The 17,422-nt window shown below is 38.8% G+C and overlaps 1 protein-coding gene across 4 annotated transcripts in view; it reads left to right on the forward strand.

Annotated features, from left to right (window-relative positions):
- Nucleotides 1-9,956, forward strand: part of RBM33 (RNA binding motif protein 33) — a 97,761-nt gene extending 87,805 nt beyond the window's left edge. For 3 of the 4 annotated variants that reach the window (XM_062568823.1, XM_062568824.1, XM_062568827.1), the window contains 2 exons: nt 6,463-6,551; nt 6,751-9,956. In XM_062568823.1, coding sequence (XP_062424807.1) covers nt 6,463-6,551; nt 6,751-6,799 — 138 coding nt within the window. In that variant the 3' untranslated portion in view covers nt 6,800-9,956. The remainder of the gene's footprint in view (nt 1-6,462; nt 6,552-6,750) is intronic. The other variant, XM_062568825.1, reaches the window with a different exon arrangement.
- Nucleotides 9,957-17,422: the final 7,466 nt, after the last annotated feature.

The raw sequence follows: 17,422 nt of genomic DNA on the forward strand, positions 1-17,422 counted from the left end.
ATCCCAGAACGTGAGCGCTGGGCCAGGAACAGCGGAGTTGCTCTCGGCATGACGTGACGCACGAGGCGCGCAGTCCTGGCTTGGTGATCTGTTCGTTCTTCCTGCCTGCAAAAACATTTTCAGCTCTTTGAGATGAGGACCTCTGCCAGCTCTGTGGCCTGTGGGAGAAGACCTTGGGGCTCAGTGGGGAGAACAACTGTGTAACAGAGTTATTCAGTTCAGCTGTGCTGCGGCATCATATGTGAGCCTGGAGAAGCTGATCTAAGTCATAGGGCAGTATCCTTTCTTCTCTTGTGGCATACAGGGATTGAAGCTTGAGCGTTTTTAAAGGGGGATAATCGAAAGACAAAGATGGCAGAAAAGGGAAAGCAAGGACAGAAAGGGGAAGAGGTCAGATGCAACACCTGAAGGAAAACTTAATACCTTCTGGTCCAGATTCTGGGTTTGTACGTAACAGGTACGGGAGTGCTGTCTCCAGGAAAGATGGTTCAGGTGTCAGGGAGCTGTGTGAATAACAAAAATGGGTCTGCATTGCTTGATGGGAGGGAAGAGCAAATTGAATCTGATCTATTCTCAGCCAGTGCCTGCTGTGCAGCCGTTCAACCTATCACTTAGGAGTTTAGATCGCACAACGGCAGCGTTGTTAGTTAAAGTTTTGCACTTTGTTATTGAACAGACCCTTTCCTTAGCAGCTTTATATGAACTGTTACTCCCAAATTCACCAGTGAACTGAGTGTACAGTCTATTAGATAGTCCATTTGCTTCAATGGAAAAAAATTAAGTGAAGAAGGAAACTTATTTCCCATGTGTCTGCTATAATTGAAATGAGCGCTGGCTCCAGTCTCACTCCCTGCCTGCTTGTTTTCCGTTTCCCAGTGCTCCATTAGCTCCCTTTTAACTTCTTCCTCTCTGTGTAACCTCCGAGAGCTTTGGTGTTGTTGAAGATGTTGGTTTTCTGCAGGAGCTTTCTTGCTTGCTGCTCCTGGATCTCTTGCTGCTTCTCTCAAGCCTCTGTCTTTGTTTTGCAGCAAAGCTTGCTAGAGACCGTTGTGCTGCTATTACCGTACAGGCTATTTCAATATTCTTTTTTTTTGATTCTAACAAATTGTAGATTTAAGGAGCAAGAATGTGGAAAGGAGTAATCTGAGGCCCGCAAACACTCTGCAGACTTGATAGTCTGCAGATTTGATGAAAGGGCTGTAGGGGGAATAATGTTTACGCCATAGTCACTGGCACTGTTTTAGTTGCAGAGAAAGTTGTAGCTTGTGACTTTCTTTTAATTGTCTAATTAAATAGTAGATTTTAAAACAGTTATAGGCAAACTCGCAATCAAGAAGCATTAGTGATCATGAAATAACTGCAAGAATGAGCCACCATGATTGTTTCTAACTCCATTGCATTTTCCATTCTACACAAGACCTGAATCTTTGTATGCTAAATTCCAAAGAAATGGAAAAAGAAGATAATGAAGATCCTTATCAGTTCTGTGCTACCTAAACCCTTCCTGTATAAAATAATCCTTCTCAGCCTAAAACAGGGTTTTTAAATGCTGAGGGTGTTCCAGACCTTAATGTCTCTTCTCTTACTCCAAGATTGAATGGGAAAATACATAAAATACTCCTGAAATGATCTCATGTGGTCAGTAAAAAATCCTGTATGGTAGATTTGTACACTATAATCTGTAAAGTCTTTGAAATCCCCCAGAAGTTAGTGTATTGTCAATCCTGTAGACCTAGTGGATCCAGGGAGGGGTTTTCATCTTCTAGTATCTGTCCAACTAGGTCAAGTTAAAGAGAAAATGTGAAGGAAGTTGTTTTTCTCAGAACTGTGATATTTGGAAGGATTGTGATATTTCAGTTTAGCAATTGATAATAAAAGTTGTTGTGGGGCACAGTGTGGCAACATGTAAATCTTAGGCAGAGGAAACTTGAGTGTCACCGTGTTACGTGGGAAGAGGAGGCCGTAGATCCAGTCGTCTCCAAAGGAGGTGCTGTCCACTTGGCTGCTCCTTGGCTTCACCTCCTTGTTCTTTGGTATCCTGCAAAATCAACAGGTAACAGAGATGTACAATTTTTGGATCAAATTATTGGTGAAGTATGATGCTTGGAAAAAGCAGACTCGTATCCTTATCTTTATAGTGGAGAGCATAAGACTAAAGATTATTTTGGTATTATATGTTCTTTGAAACTGAACGAGCCAATGTAATTAGTAGCATATGAAGACCGATCTGATGTTCTTAGCTTCTTGTCGATGCTCCCTCAGACCTTAAGCCACCATACTGAACCTTTTGTTTCAAGAACGCTGTTAATCTGTGGTGCAGTGGCTGAACACTGTTGAAGGAAGTGTTTATTGTAGATTTGAATGTGTTTATCTCGAAGTAACATGTAGTACATGTATAATAGGATGTTACTCAAGCATTAGGGTATAAACTGAAAGTCATCTAGAGCTTGTAAGGAAAAAATCCTGTTGCTAATAGTATGCAATACGTTTGTATTTGTGCACTTAAATATGTCGGGCATAGTAGCAGCTGTTAAGAACTTGAACCTGGGAGGAAATAGGATCAGGAAAACACTGACCTGTTTCACTGTAGCAAATCTTAGTATGTTCTTGGAAATGTGTTACAGCAGGGCTAGCACTTGTCATGAGAGACAATTTTTTTGCCTTTTTTTTTTATTTTTGTATTAACAAAATATGTTAGACAGTGGTACTGAGAATTCGGGGAACTTGTTAATGCACTCTTTACAAGTAAGCCAACTAACACAGTGGATGGTCTGATTGATGAAAGTGGATAATTAAAAATAACAGCTTTCTAGGAGATTATTTCAAGATCACTTTGTAGTGAATATGTGAGCACTCGAGCTATCCTGAGAATGTTACAGGCACTAGTAATATTAAATTTTATCACTGGAAATAGTATTTGCCAAATTCTTTTAAAAAGGTGAAAAAATTAAGGGTATTAAACTAAAGAGGAAGTATGATTATGACATGCAGCAATAATTAAATTTGAATGTGTTTTCCCAGTACATGTATTTGGAATCCAAAAAGCAGACGCTAGTAAAGTAAATCTTCAGGATTGAACAAAATTTTAAGCTACTAAAAATCTATAGGTTACACCCCAATACCCTAAGACTTGATGTTGAATTCCTTATATGCATGAAAAGTCTGCTTTCTTCAGAATATTGCTGTTAGCATCATGAAGTGCAGGATCCGTTCTAAACTGCATGTTATCCAGCATTCAGAGAGACAGAAATAATACCAAAGAATGAATATGCAGGTATTTTATTTCAGATTTTCACTGAAGTGGAACACTTGTTGTATTCCCAACTGATAACCCATCTGTTCAGTCTCTGGGTGGCAACCAGGGCAAGACCTAGGCACACCGGCAAAACTGTGCTTGCTTGTTCTGTGCCTGACAGCTAATGTTGCTAGTCACTTGACTGTATAAGCTTATACTCACAGCTTAAGTCTTAATATCATACTACTTGTATACTATACTTAAATATAATTATTTAATAATGTAAGTATATATTGTGCCAAAATCAGAACATAAATTTTCAAGAGAATTTTGTTAACTAGATGAATAATGTCAGTATCTGTAAATTATGATAGATTAACATCTTTTTAAAGAGACAATATAGATCATACTTCTTACTGAGATATTAAAAATCTTTGTCTGGAAGGGTGTTTATGGTGGCATTTCAAGCAATGGTGTTCATACAGTCAAAGTACTTGCTTAATCACTGTTGTCTTTTGTTCTTGGTAAAACAAAATCAGAAGGATTTTTTTTTTATGCTAAATAAGGCAAAAGTGTTTCAGCATCATTTTCACTATCACAGTTTGAGTGCAGCAAATGTTGAGAATTAGTTTTAAAACTATTTGAATTAGGATTTTTATGATAGTTTCCAAGTGGAGAAGTATCATTCGTTTTGCAGTCCCCCATACGCTCTCTGCTTAAAGCCTGGGCGCAGGTAAGAGCACAAGTCAAGAGCCCTCCGACGCTCAAAGCCACTGCCCTGTGACTGCACCACGGGAATGAACCGCGGGTTGTTCGTCTGTTCAGTGAAGGATCAGATGGGTTGGCTTAAATGGCAGTGAGTTACCCTCGACGTTGCACTGAAGAAGAGGGTGCACCCATCAGCAGCTGTGTAGTAACTAATGCCTCTGCAACGCTTCTGAGCGTAACTGCTTCTCTAACCTCAACCCGTGTCTTCGGGTTGTAATTCAAGTCTTCACTTAAGCCATGGGTTGCGTGCGTGTTAGTTGGTTTTCTTTTCGTATTATACAAATGGAAAATGTCAGCTCCGCTTACTAGTACTTTATGATAATATGCTAACACTCCGAGGGACAAACTCAGAGCTAGCACCTTGCTGGACACAAGGCTGTCTTTGCCTGATGGCCTTAGCTAGTCTGCACGGCTTGTGTAGCCGCTCCGAACCGTAATTTTCAGTTTTGATATTTTGTTCCATTGAGAATAAGTAGTGCTTTTATAGCTAGGATGAATTCTAGTTGTTATAATTTAAATTATAAGTTTTAATTTAAACTACTGTCAGGATGAGCTTTCAGAATTTCTACCAGAAATTGTGAAGTTGGAAGTAAACTCGGAGTATAGGTGGCTGCTTCTTCCATTGCAATTCTTCAGACAGTACTTTTGTTTCTATTGTCCATATTAACAAGTGACATTGAATATTGTAAAGATGCTTTTCAGTAGACTTATCCAAGAATAATGCTTTGCTGCTAAAGCAATTGAGTATTAAAATTGGCTTGTATTTAGAAGTGTTCTGACTGTGTTTATTTGCCTTGGGAAATATAACGATAATGCAGCATAAAGATGAACAGGCTGTGACATATTATCCAGACAAGTCAATCAGTAAACTTTAATTTGTGTGAAAGTACGGATATATTGTTTATAAGAAGATTTAGATACTTTGCTTTTCTAATTTCACTGATCAGCCTACGCTACACCACAATGTCTTCCTTCAGATTTTTTCCCCATATGCTAATTACTGAGGCAGCTTCTGAATAAATGTGACACGGAAACTGCAAAATCAAATTCTGATTTTGTACATCTCAAGAATAGGATTGTAATAATAATTCAGTGGTTGGGAAAAAGTCACTAAATGCAGCTTCTCTTTTCTTTGACTGATCACAACGGGTGGCTGGAGTGTAGAGCGTTGGGAGAATGTCCTGCAGTGCTGGTAGGAGGCTCAGTTGTTAACAAGAAGGAATGAGGAACGTTCAGGAAAGGGGAGAGAGAAGTGAGGAGCAGGGCTTCGCAGCGTGCAGCTGAGGGGAGATATCCCCATGTTCTTTTTCCAACTCCTGGTATCTGACTGTGCTCTGAAATAGCCATCCTTTTGGTGATTCAAATGGCTTGCCTCATTAAAAGTTCCGTATGCTTTGAGAAATGATATAGAAAACAAATTTGCTTCTCATACATCATCTTTTTTTATTGTGGTTCAGATATTCTTTGTAATTCTCATAAATCTCGTATTAATTGAAAATCTTGCTATTTAATGGCTGTGATCAGTTCTTGGACAGTTGGTCTTAATCTGGCCGGAAGAGCAGGGTCAATAGAACGTGCATTAGATACTGTTCTACAGATGGTAATAGTGACATTTGTACAGGAGGGGAACACAGACTTCAACTCCTTCATTTGCTCCAGCAGATAAGTTATAGGAAAAATGAGCTTTTTTTCCACATTTTTTCATAGATATTCTGGGCTGCTCAGCAGTGTTCCTGTTGGTAAAAGGATCTTTCTGATTTAAGAAAAAAGCTCAACAATTATATCTGCCAAGTTTGTTCAGGTTTTGTTGTTGGGCAGATGTCTGTTAAATGGTTTCCAGTTCCTAGAAGGAACTGGAATTAACGACCTAAGCCATCTCATCAAGTGTCTGTCAAAAGCTAGCCACGTGTTTTTGTTAAAATAGCGTGGGGATATACAGTTTAGAGATCAAAACACAAAGTAGGAGAATTCACCTTTTTTCCTGTTTCTGTCCTTTTAAACCTGTGGAGTGTCATGATCCTTTGATGTTAGTCAGATGAGTGAGTCCAAGGGTTTGTGTATGAAGCTGAGCTGGCTTCAGCAAGTGGCTACAGGGAAACACCGCTGGCCACTAGAATGCTGCTTCCTGAGTTGCTGGGAGTCTGAATAGGCCTTATAGGTCAGTCAGAGACCTTGCTTAACCAATCTGTGTTTTCTCGTTAGCACAGTTGCTTAATATACCAGCTCAAATGTCTTCAACTGCGTCACTGGTCAGAGGCTGCAGGGAGTTGCACAAGGGATTTGAGTTTTCTGTCTGATCTCAGAATCTATGCTAGATCTGATGCTCTTCCCTGAATGCTGATAAGTGTTTCTGACAGAAGAAATTTGACAAAATTTCAATGATTTTGGTGCAAAATAATGTTTTTAAATGGAAATTTTAGGTGACTGTTCAAAAAATGTTTTATTTTTTGTGTCTGCAGAGTTTACAGATGCTTCCTCAACAACGGAAAGCCATAGCAAAATTTAAGGAGCCAGCACACGCTTTAGCATTTCAACAGAAATTCCACAGGTAAGTAGTTAATCACTGTTACTGCCTTCAGTTCATTTCCTTCCTTAACAAAATGAAATTTAGTCTTCTCTAATCAATGTTTTTCTTAATCCAGTCAAGTATCTATTTTTTAGTGACCTTCACAGGTCCTTGATTTCTGTTCACTCCGTCTAGAATAAATTTGAGTACTAGGCTTAAACTTCCTTCATCTTTTTCACAGGCACATGATAGATCTGTCCCACATAAATGTGGCACTGATAGTTGAGTGATGTCTGCTGAGAGAGGTCCTTACACTAATAGGAGCGTACTGTGGCGTTACACGAGACGCAGTGGCGAGACCATCAGGTTCTGAAACCTTTCATCTTGCAGTCTTTAATTGCTATGTTGAACTACAGAAAGCGACAAGATATCCTCAAGGAGAGCTGAACTTGAGAGGATCTACAAAGGTGGAATTTCTGTTCCGTTTGTTCACGTTCTGTTGTAACCACATGGAACTACAGATTTTTTTCAAAATGCTTACAGTGCATATAGACACTGTTCTTCAAGATGCTACTGTGTGACCACAGTGACTTGAGAGAGAACGTTTACATCGAAAGATCTAAAAACTTTCTTCATAGCAAAGAATATTTGATAATGGTTGCTCTTATCTTCAGTGTGAGGTATTTAAATGAAAACTCACCTTTTCTAAACAAAACACCTTAGTTATATTGTATATGTGAGCCTATAGAAGGTATCCTTACATAAACATGGTCTACTTCACTGAGTAACAGTATGCTAAGAAGCTTTGGAGGTGACACTGGAAAACTGTAGTTTCTATCTCTGTAAATATTCTAAGTCTGTCTTTGCATTTTCTATTCCAACACAGACTTCCATCTTCTCCTTCCATCTTCACTTATTCCATAACACGCTGTGTAGGAATAATATTGCTGTATTTTCCCTTGGCTTTTAAAAACAAAGATCTTTGCCCTCCAGTAGCATCGTGGGGTAGTTGACTCCAAGTTGTAACTAAGTTGTTTTAAATGACATTGCCAGAAATAAGGAAAAAGAAATATTTAGTGGCTCACTTTAAAAATGTTACACAGGAAGAGTGGTGCATTCCTAATAGTTCTTTTGGGCTAGTGCTTCATAATTGCCATACACTTTATTTTGATTAGCTTTTTTTCTTTGAGATTTATTTTGTGACTAATGCTGAACCATATGAAACCCATAACTGCAAGGATTTAGTTTGATATGTTGTTCCCGATAAAAACAGGACGATAAGAACTTTGTGACTCTGCAGTTCCAAAAATTATGTGCAAACTTTAAGGAGCTCTATTTTATTCAAAGCAAAATCCATAGCATTTCCTTTTGGTTAGAACCATTTAGATGGTATTGCCAAAGGAACAACTTTTTTTCCAGTTATTTTTGAATAAACTTATTAAAATGTCATCTTTATATTGGATTGCAGTTTTTATGAACATTTCTTTAGTTTTTAGACTGTGAGCTTTTGCTTGATCCTTTATTTTAGGAATACTCTTAAGCACTCCACCTGCTATATGAATGGAAGAACTTGCAGAAGCTTTGTAGGCTTGTTACCTGAGCAACCCCAGAACACCACTGTTGGTATGTAACGGAACAGCTGTGACTGGGGTCCAAAATAGGTGCGCTAAGCGGAGAAGGACGAGCTAAGCAAGTTCATAGGAGCATAGGAGCATTTCTGCTTTTGCAAAGATCTACCAGTAGCCAAGTCACAAGGACCACCTTACTGACTTTCCTACAGTTTTGGTCCAGATGTTCAATTAAGTAGAAATTATTAAAAATAATGATTGATACATAAAAACCGTCAAAAGTCTTCTAGAGAAAACTGCTTTTTCACTGAAATAATACAGAATAATTTAGTACTTTGAAACTGCTATACTGGCAAAAAATATTTTAAGGGTTTTTATAAGCCCGTTTACAGCTTAGCAAAGGGACAGAGTAACATCACGAGCATTTTCATGTGGAAGTGAGTTTTATATCTGTCTGCCTAGTTCCACATTTATGCATAATACTTAATATTCTTCAGCACGATTGCTATGTCCTGTTCAGGTTAGCCCTAAGCCCAGAGTAGCGAAGGAGCCGCAGGTAGGGAGTGCCTGGTGGAAGCCGATCTTGAAGACTTGACATGAGCTGATCCCAGTGGCTGGTGCCGCCAAGCGTGGTGTAATTCCTCACGTCCAGGAGCACCAGCCCTCTGTGCTTCTGCCTCAGGTTCTGTAATTTTTATTTTTAAAAAATAAATGCTTATTTTTAAAACGAGTCATTAAACAGTTATTCATCCCACTGTTACAGCACAGCTTCTCTGTAACGAGAAGGATGGGAAAATGCCTAGGAGTGGAGCAGCAGTAGTGTGTGTCTGGAAATCTGTGCTAGCAGCAGCTGCCGAAACAGGCCAGCAGCTGAGTTCAGCAGTAGGAACATCTGCAGTTGATCAGCTGTCCTGTCGTAAGCAAACGTAATTGGGGTTAGAAGGTTTCCTGGAGCCTCAGAGTATGGGCTTGATTCAAAAGTCAAAGAAGTTTGTAGAAACGCTCCTGCTTTGGGTTTTGAATCCATCCCAAAGAGCCTGAAGTTGAGCCAACTTAAACAAGTTTTAAAAATTTTTATTCAGTTGCTTTTTAACAAAAAACAAAAAAAAGAGAGAGAGAGAGAGACAAAAATGGGTGGCTTTGGAAGACATGAAATAGCCTCAGATCTATTTAAATATAGGAGACAATGTAAGCAATGTCTGTTTAATGACCAGATTGATCCTCTTTAAAAGCGGTTGCAGTAGATTTTTGCTTGTGCCTAGCTAGAGTGCAGGCAGACTTGCTTGCTGGTGATCTTAGCTGCTTTTTGCAGTAGCTGGATATTGGACTATACATAAACATACTATATGTATGTATGTCTATATGCATTTTATTATACACATACATACATACAATGTATTATCACCGTATCTTTATAATATCTTAAGATTCGGTAGCAAAAGTAGCGATTAGGTGAGTCACTTGTTAAAATGTTTCTTAAGCGTCTTGTTAGTTCTCAAATCCTAACTGAAAACTGGATCTGTTGGCAATGACCAATTTGAATGAGAACATAACTTTTAGTTCCATTTATTATGTCTCCTCCCAAAAATCACAGAGCAAGTAGAGGTAAAAGTAGACGGATGTGTTATTTCCATGTTCTCTTTCAGCACATAGTTAAAACTGAACATCTTAAGTAACTTTCTTGGAAGATCTGTTGCAACCATTATCTTGTTCTTTCTTTATCATGCATTCAAAATACAATGCAAAATACAAAAAAAAATTTAATGTAGTATGTAAATATTAAACTTTTAAAATTAAAATGTTATTCAAAGTGCTTACAGTCAACCACATCTTAGCTATTTGTTAGTTTTTTTGTGTTGTCTTATCTAAGTTTAATGGATACAGTTCCATAAACGTTGATGTGTTTTTTTTGTGTATATCTTCAAATTTTTATAAAGATGCTAGTAAGTCAATACATATATCCTGATCTGTGTATTATTTGTTCACAATTTTTATTAGGATAATTTTATAATGATTCTATTAGGCAATTCCGTAGGTGATTATATGGAGCCAACTTTTTTTTTTTTTTGAATTATTTTGTTTCCATCTTGTAGCACTGGAGAATTCACTTTATAACTAATCATATATTGCCTTGACTAAAAGATTGGTTTGGCCATATATCTGTGGTATTTTAGTAGAATGTTTTACATTTTTAAAAGAGCTCTGTCCTTTAACTTTTAAGAGTATTTACACTGTGAGACCAAGGTATGGGGCTGTAGGTTTGTGTGATTTTGTTGTACAAGTACAGAGAGGTCTGCCTTGTAATACTGTTCTTAAAAGTTTGGGATATTTTTGTTTTACCCATGATTCAAGTCGGTCGTGTTGACACTTTATTTCATCAAAATGTTAGCGATTGATGTGGCACGCACTGTGTGACGAGACAATTTGCAGCCTCGGAGAAGCTCAGTAAAATTGCCGCTAGGTACAAGAAGGACACGTCTATAGCATCTTCGTAGCTGAAGGAGCTGCCTTGCAAATGTTCTTCTATAAAGTAGTGGTAGAGAATGAATTTAGACAGGGCAGTTGTTCTTGGTCCTGCTATCTCCAGTATGATTCCGCAAGAGGAGAGTGAATACTGATGCCCTGTTCGCAAAGTATCTTCAGATACGTAGTTCGTTCCCCAGTTTAGTTCTGAAAATTCACTTTAGAATTCCAAATTTCTGTGAAAAGTCCCTCTAGCCATTAAAACACCAAATGCACAGAGCATTCGAATTCTTTCACGTTAGGTTGCCACTGCAAGGATTTAACTGAGATATATTTTTTACAAAACCGTAGGTTATTTCCGAATACCTATGCCTTGAGGGTCCTCCCAGTTTTTCCATAACATAGTCTAACAACTTGGAATAAGGAGGAGCCTTTTATTTGCTACTGGATATTTTTTTCCCTAGTTTTAAAATAGTATTTTCTGTCTGTTGAGCTTTAAATTGTGCGGTGTCCAAGAAGCTGCTATATGCCCTTTTCCATAGTCGCTGTGTGTATGTATGTGTGCGTGGCTGTGTTGCTCTCCTGGCGTTCGGGGGAGAGGGTGGGAGGGAGGATGCGGGCTTGCGTTCCGTGGGGGTTTTGCCTTTTTGCCTTACTCTGGAGATTTCCTGGATTTGCTCTCTGGCACAGTGTGATGTTGTTCTGTCCTTCCCGTAGTATTATTATTATTGTTGTATGGGCGACGATATTCAAAGGTGAAACTGGCTTCTCACGTTTGCTGTCAAAAAGGCATTTTTTTGGTTATATTGCCGCAAGTCTTTTTTTTAATTATTTTTGATGCTTTTTAATTTTTTTTTAGCAGCACATTGGATGAGAAATAAATGTGAAAGAAAGAGATACTGAACAGACTGCAGAAAGTTAGCCAGCTTATAAAGTATATAAATCATTTGGGGTAACATAGGGTGTTTGTTTCAATGTTACCTTAAATCATGCCTTAAATACTAAGTATTTCATAAGCATTAATACTAGAAGTATTTTCTCTTAAATCAGTACTAAATCTTAAGGATTTTCTGTAAGGTTTTTTGTAACCTAGTTTCTAATCATGAAGATGACTTACTGTGCACATGAGCACAGGGCCTTGTGTGCGAAAACACAGATTCATATTGAATCCCTGCGTATACCCTCTTCCGGTATAATATGGTTGGGAAGGATCATTTTGTTCCTTTTAACACTACTTTTTGCAGAGTTGGGTTTTTATTTTATCTTTTTTTTTTTTTTTTTTTTTTTTTTTTTGATCTCTGTTTTCTATTTCTGTGCTTGTTTTGGTAGAAAGTAGAATCCCTGCTGCACTATCTAAAAGCTCAAGGGGAAAGTTACTCGCTGGGTTTTTTAGGTGCTCATTTTGCTTTCTCACTTCTTGGTTGGACACGCTTAATTTTCTAACTAACTGGAAATGGGCCTTGTATATACTCAGTTTTTCAAAAGGTTACATTCCTTTTTTTTTTTTTTTTTTTTTTAATGTAACAGCACTCAGGTTAACTGATTTTTTTACCAGGTGAATCATTTTAAACATGATTACAGATTAAGCATATTTTTGTAAAGGAACCTATGTACAGTGAAATGTAGCTGTATTGCAATGTGATGTTTACTTATTTGGAAGATCACAATTTAAACAAAACACTGCTGTATTAATGTTCATTCAGTGGTTCAGGATTTCTTTGTATACATCTAATGGTTTTTAATGTGCATTGCATTTTTTCCTACTATTTCAAAGGCTACCTTTGAAACCTTGTCGTTTTGTTTCTATTTATATAATAACAAAAAAGTTTTTTGCAGGATTTCTTTTTCAGGAGGTGAAACTTCTTTCAACAGGTTAACTTCAAATTAATATACATTTTCCGCTTACAGATGCAGCAAAGACAAGATGCTAACTCTGATTTATTCACAGCTGGTCTTCTGCATACAGTTTTTATTGATACCAAGTACCCCTAGAGCAAGTCAACTGTACTTTTTTTGGTTTTTTAAAATTTTTTTCTCTTCCCCTGTGGTGACCTTTTTTTCCTCTGTGCTTTTCTCTATGCTTTATGACATCTTCATCTCATTTGCCCTCATTTTTTTCATTTCCAACAAGGATATTTGTATCCTTGCTGTGTTCTTGCTCTTTTGACTCTATATTCATGTTGTATTTTCTGTTGTTTTCACTCATGGGTGTTTTGAGGATATCTGAAGCCTAGATCTCCCATGCCAAAAGTATAATATACTATTTTTTTTCTTCTCAGATTTTATTGTAGTATATAAAGCTGAGGTCCTTTTTACAGGTATCACACCGTAGGAGATGCTGCACTTCCCAGAATCCTGGAGAAATACCACTTAACCATTTTGCTTTGCAGTTTTATCCATGCTGGAGATTTACAGCATTTTCCATACGTGCTCTAGCGTTTGTGGCAAGCCAGGAGAAACAGGATTAACAAATGTTTTATCCTCTCTACTTTTTCAGGAGTTCTGTTCTTGAATTCAGTGATAGTAATAGCACTTTTTTTTATTGTCACTTAGAAATACAAGCACTGTCAACACACTTCTACCTCTATTACTATTACTGAATGTGATCCTTCCTAACCTGTAAAGTCTTAAATGCTGTATATATTTGGGTATTTTGAGAATCACTTAAAATGTATTGCTCTACTCTGGATTACAGAGTTTGTTTGCTAGCAGTTCAGAATATAAATTCAAGAGCCGACTGTATCATACTGACTCCATTGGTGGCTCACCTGCCTCGTGTTTTCTACAGCGTCGTCTGCACGAGTTGTTTACCTCTCGTTTCTTGAGTGTAATACTATTCCAAATCCTTCCACTTGCATACGAGATCTTTCTGTAGTACCTATTTAAGTGAATGTAAAAATGGAATCACAAAAAATAATCTCATGTACAAGGTTTTTTACATGTAATTCCATGTTTAAAATGTCGATATGTAAATAAATGTACTTACTGTAACTAAAATATGTCAATAAAACTTTTTCTTATGTTTCTTTGTTGTCTTTTGAGATGCTTGTTAAAAAAAACAACAACAAAACCACCCTCTGTATTCCTCTGTATTCTGCGGTTGTGCAGTGGTAGTTTCTGGGGGCCCCTAATTTTACATCAGCATCAGTATAGGGATCTCGCAGGTCAGCAGAACGAGGAGAATCTCTGCTCCAGGGAGGTGATGGTTTGGAGCTGTGCTAAGGTGCCCCAAGGGAAAAACACATGAATAAGCCTTATATTTATGTAAAAAAATTTCAAGGGTCTTGAGACTGACCAGTATCATATAATGTGAGTATAGGAGAAAAGCTTGCAAGTGTAAAAGCTTTTCTGTATTTTTTTTTTCTCTAATGACATGTCTAATAAAAGATTCCTCTACTTTCAAGCGTTGCCTATCCTAATTTAGGACATAAAATAGAGCTCTTGGCGCACTCGGTATGGTTGTAGCAATCATATTCTGAACACAAATATATCAACAGAAATAGAAGGTCAATCCATGGCATATTATGGAGAGCAGGAGAGGAGTTCAGAATTACCCTCCTTGCACTTTGTAGTCCTTTTTTTAATAATTTGTTATAACTATCCATGAAATCAAATATAATAAAATCCCACTAACAGCCTGGTTAGTTTAGCAAATGAAAATCAGCTTTTGAAATTGAGCTGACAGCCTAGGATCTGGCTTACACGTTCCTGGTGACGTGCTGGTAGCGCTTTGCGATGCTCCCGGAGTTGGATCTCAAGGGAATGTCCATCACCTCAGGAGAGACAGGTGATACCCCCAAGCTGGTCATTCCTGCTTGCACCCAGGTGGGCCACAGTAATGACCAGCAATGTGTCAGCCTCAGAAATCTCATCAACATTACAAGCAAAGCCTGAGATTTGTGAATTTTATATTGAGTGGCGTACAAATAATCATGTTTATTCCAAAATTTTTCAAATTAATCGAGGAAAAAATCACAAGTTGAAAACTTGGCAGTAGGAGCACGCTGTAAATACCCATCCAGCTGCATCTTCTTCCAACACAAATTCTTTACAAAAAAAAAATTTTTTTAAAGTGTATGTAAGCCTCACCAAAACCTTTTAACAACCAAAGTTTCTGAGGAGTTATATCTGCTTGCTTCTTTGTACCTTCTCTGCCTCTGTCAGTCTACAGTCGTTGGGGGATGAGTTGTGCTTTCGTTAGGTTTGTGCGCTATTGTGGCACTCTTGTAATACTGCTAAACAAGTTAATGCAGTACAGGGGAAACAACCACCCTGAGAACACAGATTAGGGTCAGGCATCCTACTGTGTGTGGTTTTAGAAGTCAAAATTACCATTAAGGAAATTGTTATTTTTTTTTTTAACTGTATATAGTATTCATGCAGTAGTGAGTTTCAAGAATTTAAAAAAAAAAAAAAATCGTGAGGCTGCAAAAGGCAGAGTAGTGGAGGAAGTCAGTGGGGCTAAAACCCAGTCATTTAAAGGATGGAAATAAAGTAGTGACCGGGGAGGTATGAGTAAACCTTCAAAATAAAATTATGAGTTGCTTAATGGAGTGCTTCAAAGATTGGTCTTCACTGACCCTGGTTGGTTGGTAATGATTTGGGCATGAAAAGTTGGAGCGTGCTCAGCAAGCATTTGGGAGATGCATGAGGGAGGGGGAGGAGGAGGAGGGCCAGAATGTCTGGAGAATTAGAATAATAGAAGTGAGATTAAATTTAATCTTGCAAAGAGCTAGAGCATGTACTTGGATACTAATAACCAAGAATTTTTGTTCTAAACTGACAATTACTGAGAAGAAAGAAGAGGAAGGAACAGTGAATTAATTGCAGCTGGCTGACCTTACAGATGTGATGAACCATGAAAAAAGATTGCTATTTTAGAAGGGGAAGGGACAGGCCCTTCCCAAATTGAAATATTAGTATGCGTAGTAAGTTAGTGCTGGCCTTCACGTAGAGAACAACCAAATCAGCTACCTCCTCGCCCCCAAAGGAAGCCTTGTGAGTTTCAGGGAGCTTTTTTGAATGGTTTGGTTGTTAGGTTTTTTCCTGCTTCTGCTCTACACGCTCTGCCTTTTGAAGGCTAGGGCTTAAGCAACAAAAAACACCATCGGGCTGGCTGCCACTTCTTGGTTTCTGTTAACGGCTGCATATACATTAAATATTCCCCCCATCCGTGTTCGCTGTTTTGCAAAAGCATGAGGGAGGTCATGCCTTCAAGTGGCTTCTGTAAAGACGCTGACCTAGGAAAACCTTTCCACTGAGGTGTGGTCCACGTTCCGGACGCTTTGGAGAGGACAAGAGCGCCGAGCATTTCTGGTTCTCCTGAGTCTTAGTTCTGCTTTCTAATGGCAGAGAGCTCGGGGGAGTTTGGGCGCTTTCCTACTCCTCAAGTGTCCGTTCAGCACCGCACAGAGCAGCGCAGCCCCGGCAGAGGTGCACGTGTGTGCCGGACGCTCTCTGCCTAGTGCTTATGCCTGCAGGGGTGGCTGGCGTCAACTATTTTGCACGCAGGCAAAATCTAGTCTACTTACAGCGATATCTAATTGTTATTTTTTTTTAATGCTATCTTTCTGAAATGATCACATTAAGAAAATTTGGTAGAAAAGCCGAATACAAGTAACGCCTACTCTCTGCGATCGCCATCTGAATCCCTGCCACTTGTGCCTGTAGAGGTCTATAAGAAAACAGAGTCTGCTTTGAATTTGCTCTAGGATGAACTGAATATTTCTCTGCAGATATTCAGTGGTACCTATATCTGCCTATTCCTTGTCACTTCCTAATATTTGTTTTTCCTTTTACTGTTATTACTATTGTTATCGGAATTGGGGCTTCTGCAACAGTCGCTGGATACAAACTGTTAGCCCCAGGGAAGTAGCTGGGACTTGGTGCACGGAGCCCAGGGTGCTATTTTGGAGACAGTGTGTTGTAAAATACATTCATTATTTGCTTTTTTTCAGCCACTAGCAAATGTGACTTCAGCTTGGATTTTCACCTAACCCCCAAAAATAAATAAATACATAAATCTGCAAACCAGATCCTGTTTAGCTGAATGAGGTGATAATTTCTTTGCATCTTCTCCTGCTCAAAGATTGCCACAAACCGGCTAGTCTGCCAAGTGATACCTACCCAGTTCCTATTGCTCTAAATCTTTCAGCTTGTATAAAGGTGCTAGTTTATTGGAAGGGGCCCGTTTTTGTTCGTGAAGATCAGGAAAATTCATGGAGTAAATCAAAACATGAAAGATGCAGTTTTGTCCCAGAGCTTCCCTGCATAGCTGATAATCAGCCTTACCCAGAGGGACGATGCACTTCTCCTTTAATCGCAGTGAGGAGTGAGAGAAATGTAATCATCCCTCATCAGCTAGACCCTCAATCACTGCTCTTGAAACAGCTGGTGGTACGTAAGCTCATCTTGATTTTAAAATTTTAGTACCTTTTCTCTTAGCCATCTCCGTTTCATGCCTTCCCACCCCCCCCCCGCATAAATTTTTATGATTTTTTTTAAAGAGAATTTATGGGGGAAATGGTAAGCAAACGTGCAAAACGTGTAGCAGATAAAAGGCTATCGTGATGGTAAATGAGGAGGCTAAATGGTTAGGTACCACCAGCTGTTTATAGTTCAGTGATTGAGTCTAGCTGACAAGAAATGATCACCTCCGCTCGGAGAGCTGAAGGGGGTCCTCGCGCTGTGGATGCTGCTGATGAAGGCGCTGCGTGGGCGGGAGGGAGGGTCGTTTGGAGCAGCCTTCTGCCTACCTCTTGGTTTCTTAAAATCCTCGTAAAACAGCTTGCATTACCGTTTTTCTCTTACACGGTGATGCCCCTTGGTGACTCGGCAGATCTCTCTGGCTCACAGGGAGGCTCGACACCTCAGAGCCCAGGG

This window comes from Rhea pennata, chromosome 2, assembly GCF_028389875.1.
Source record: "Rhea pennata isolate bPtePen1 chromosome 2, bPtePen1.pri, whole genome shotgun sequence".
Classification (NCBI taxonomy): Eukaryota; Metazoa; Chordata; class Aves; order Rheiformes; family Rheidae; genus Rhea; species Rhea pennata.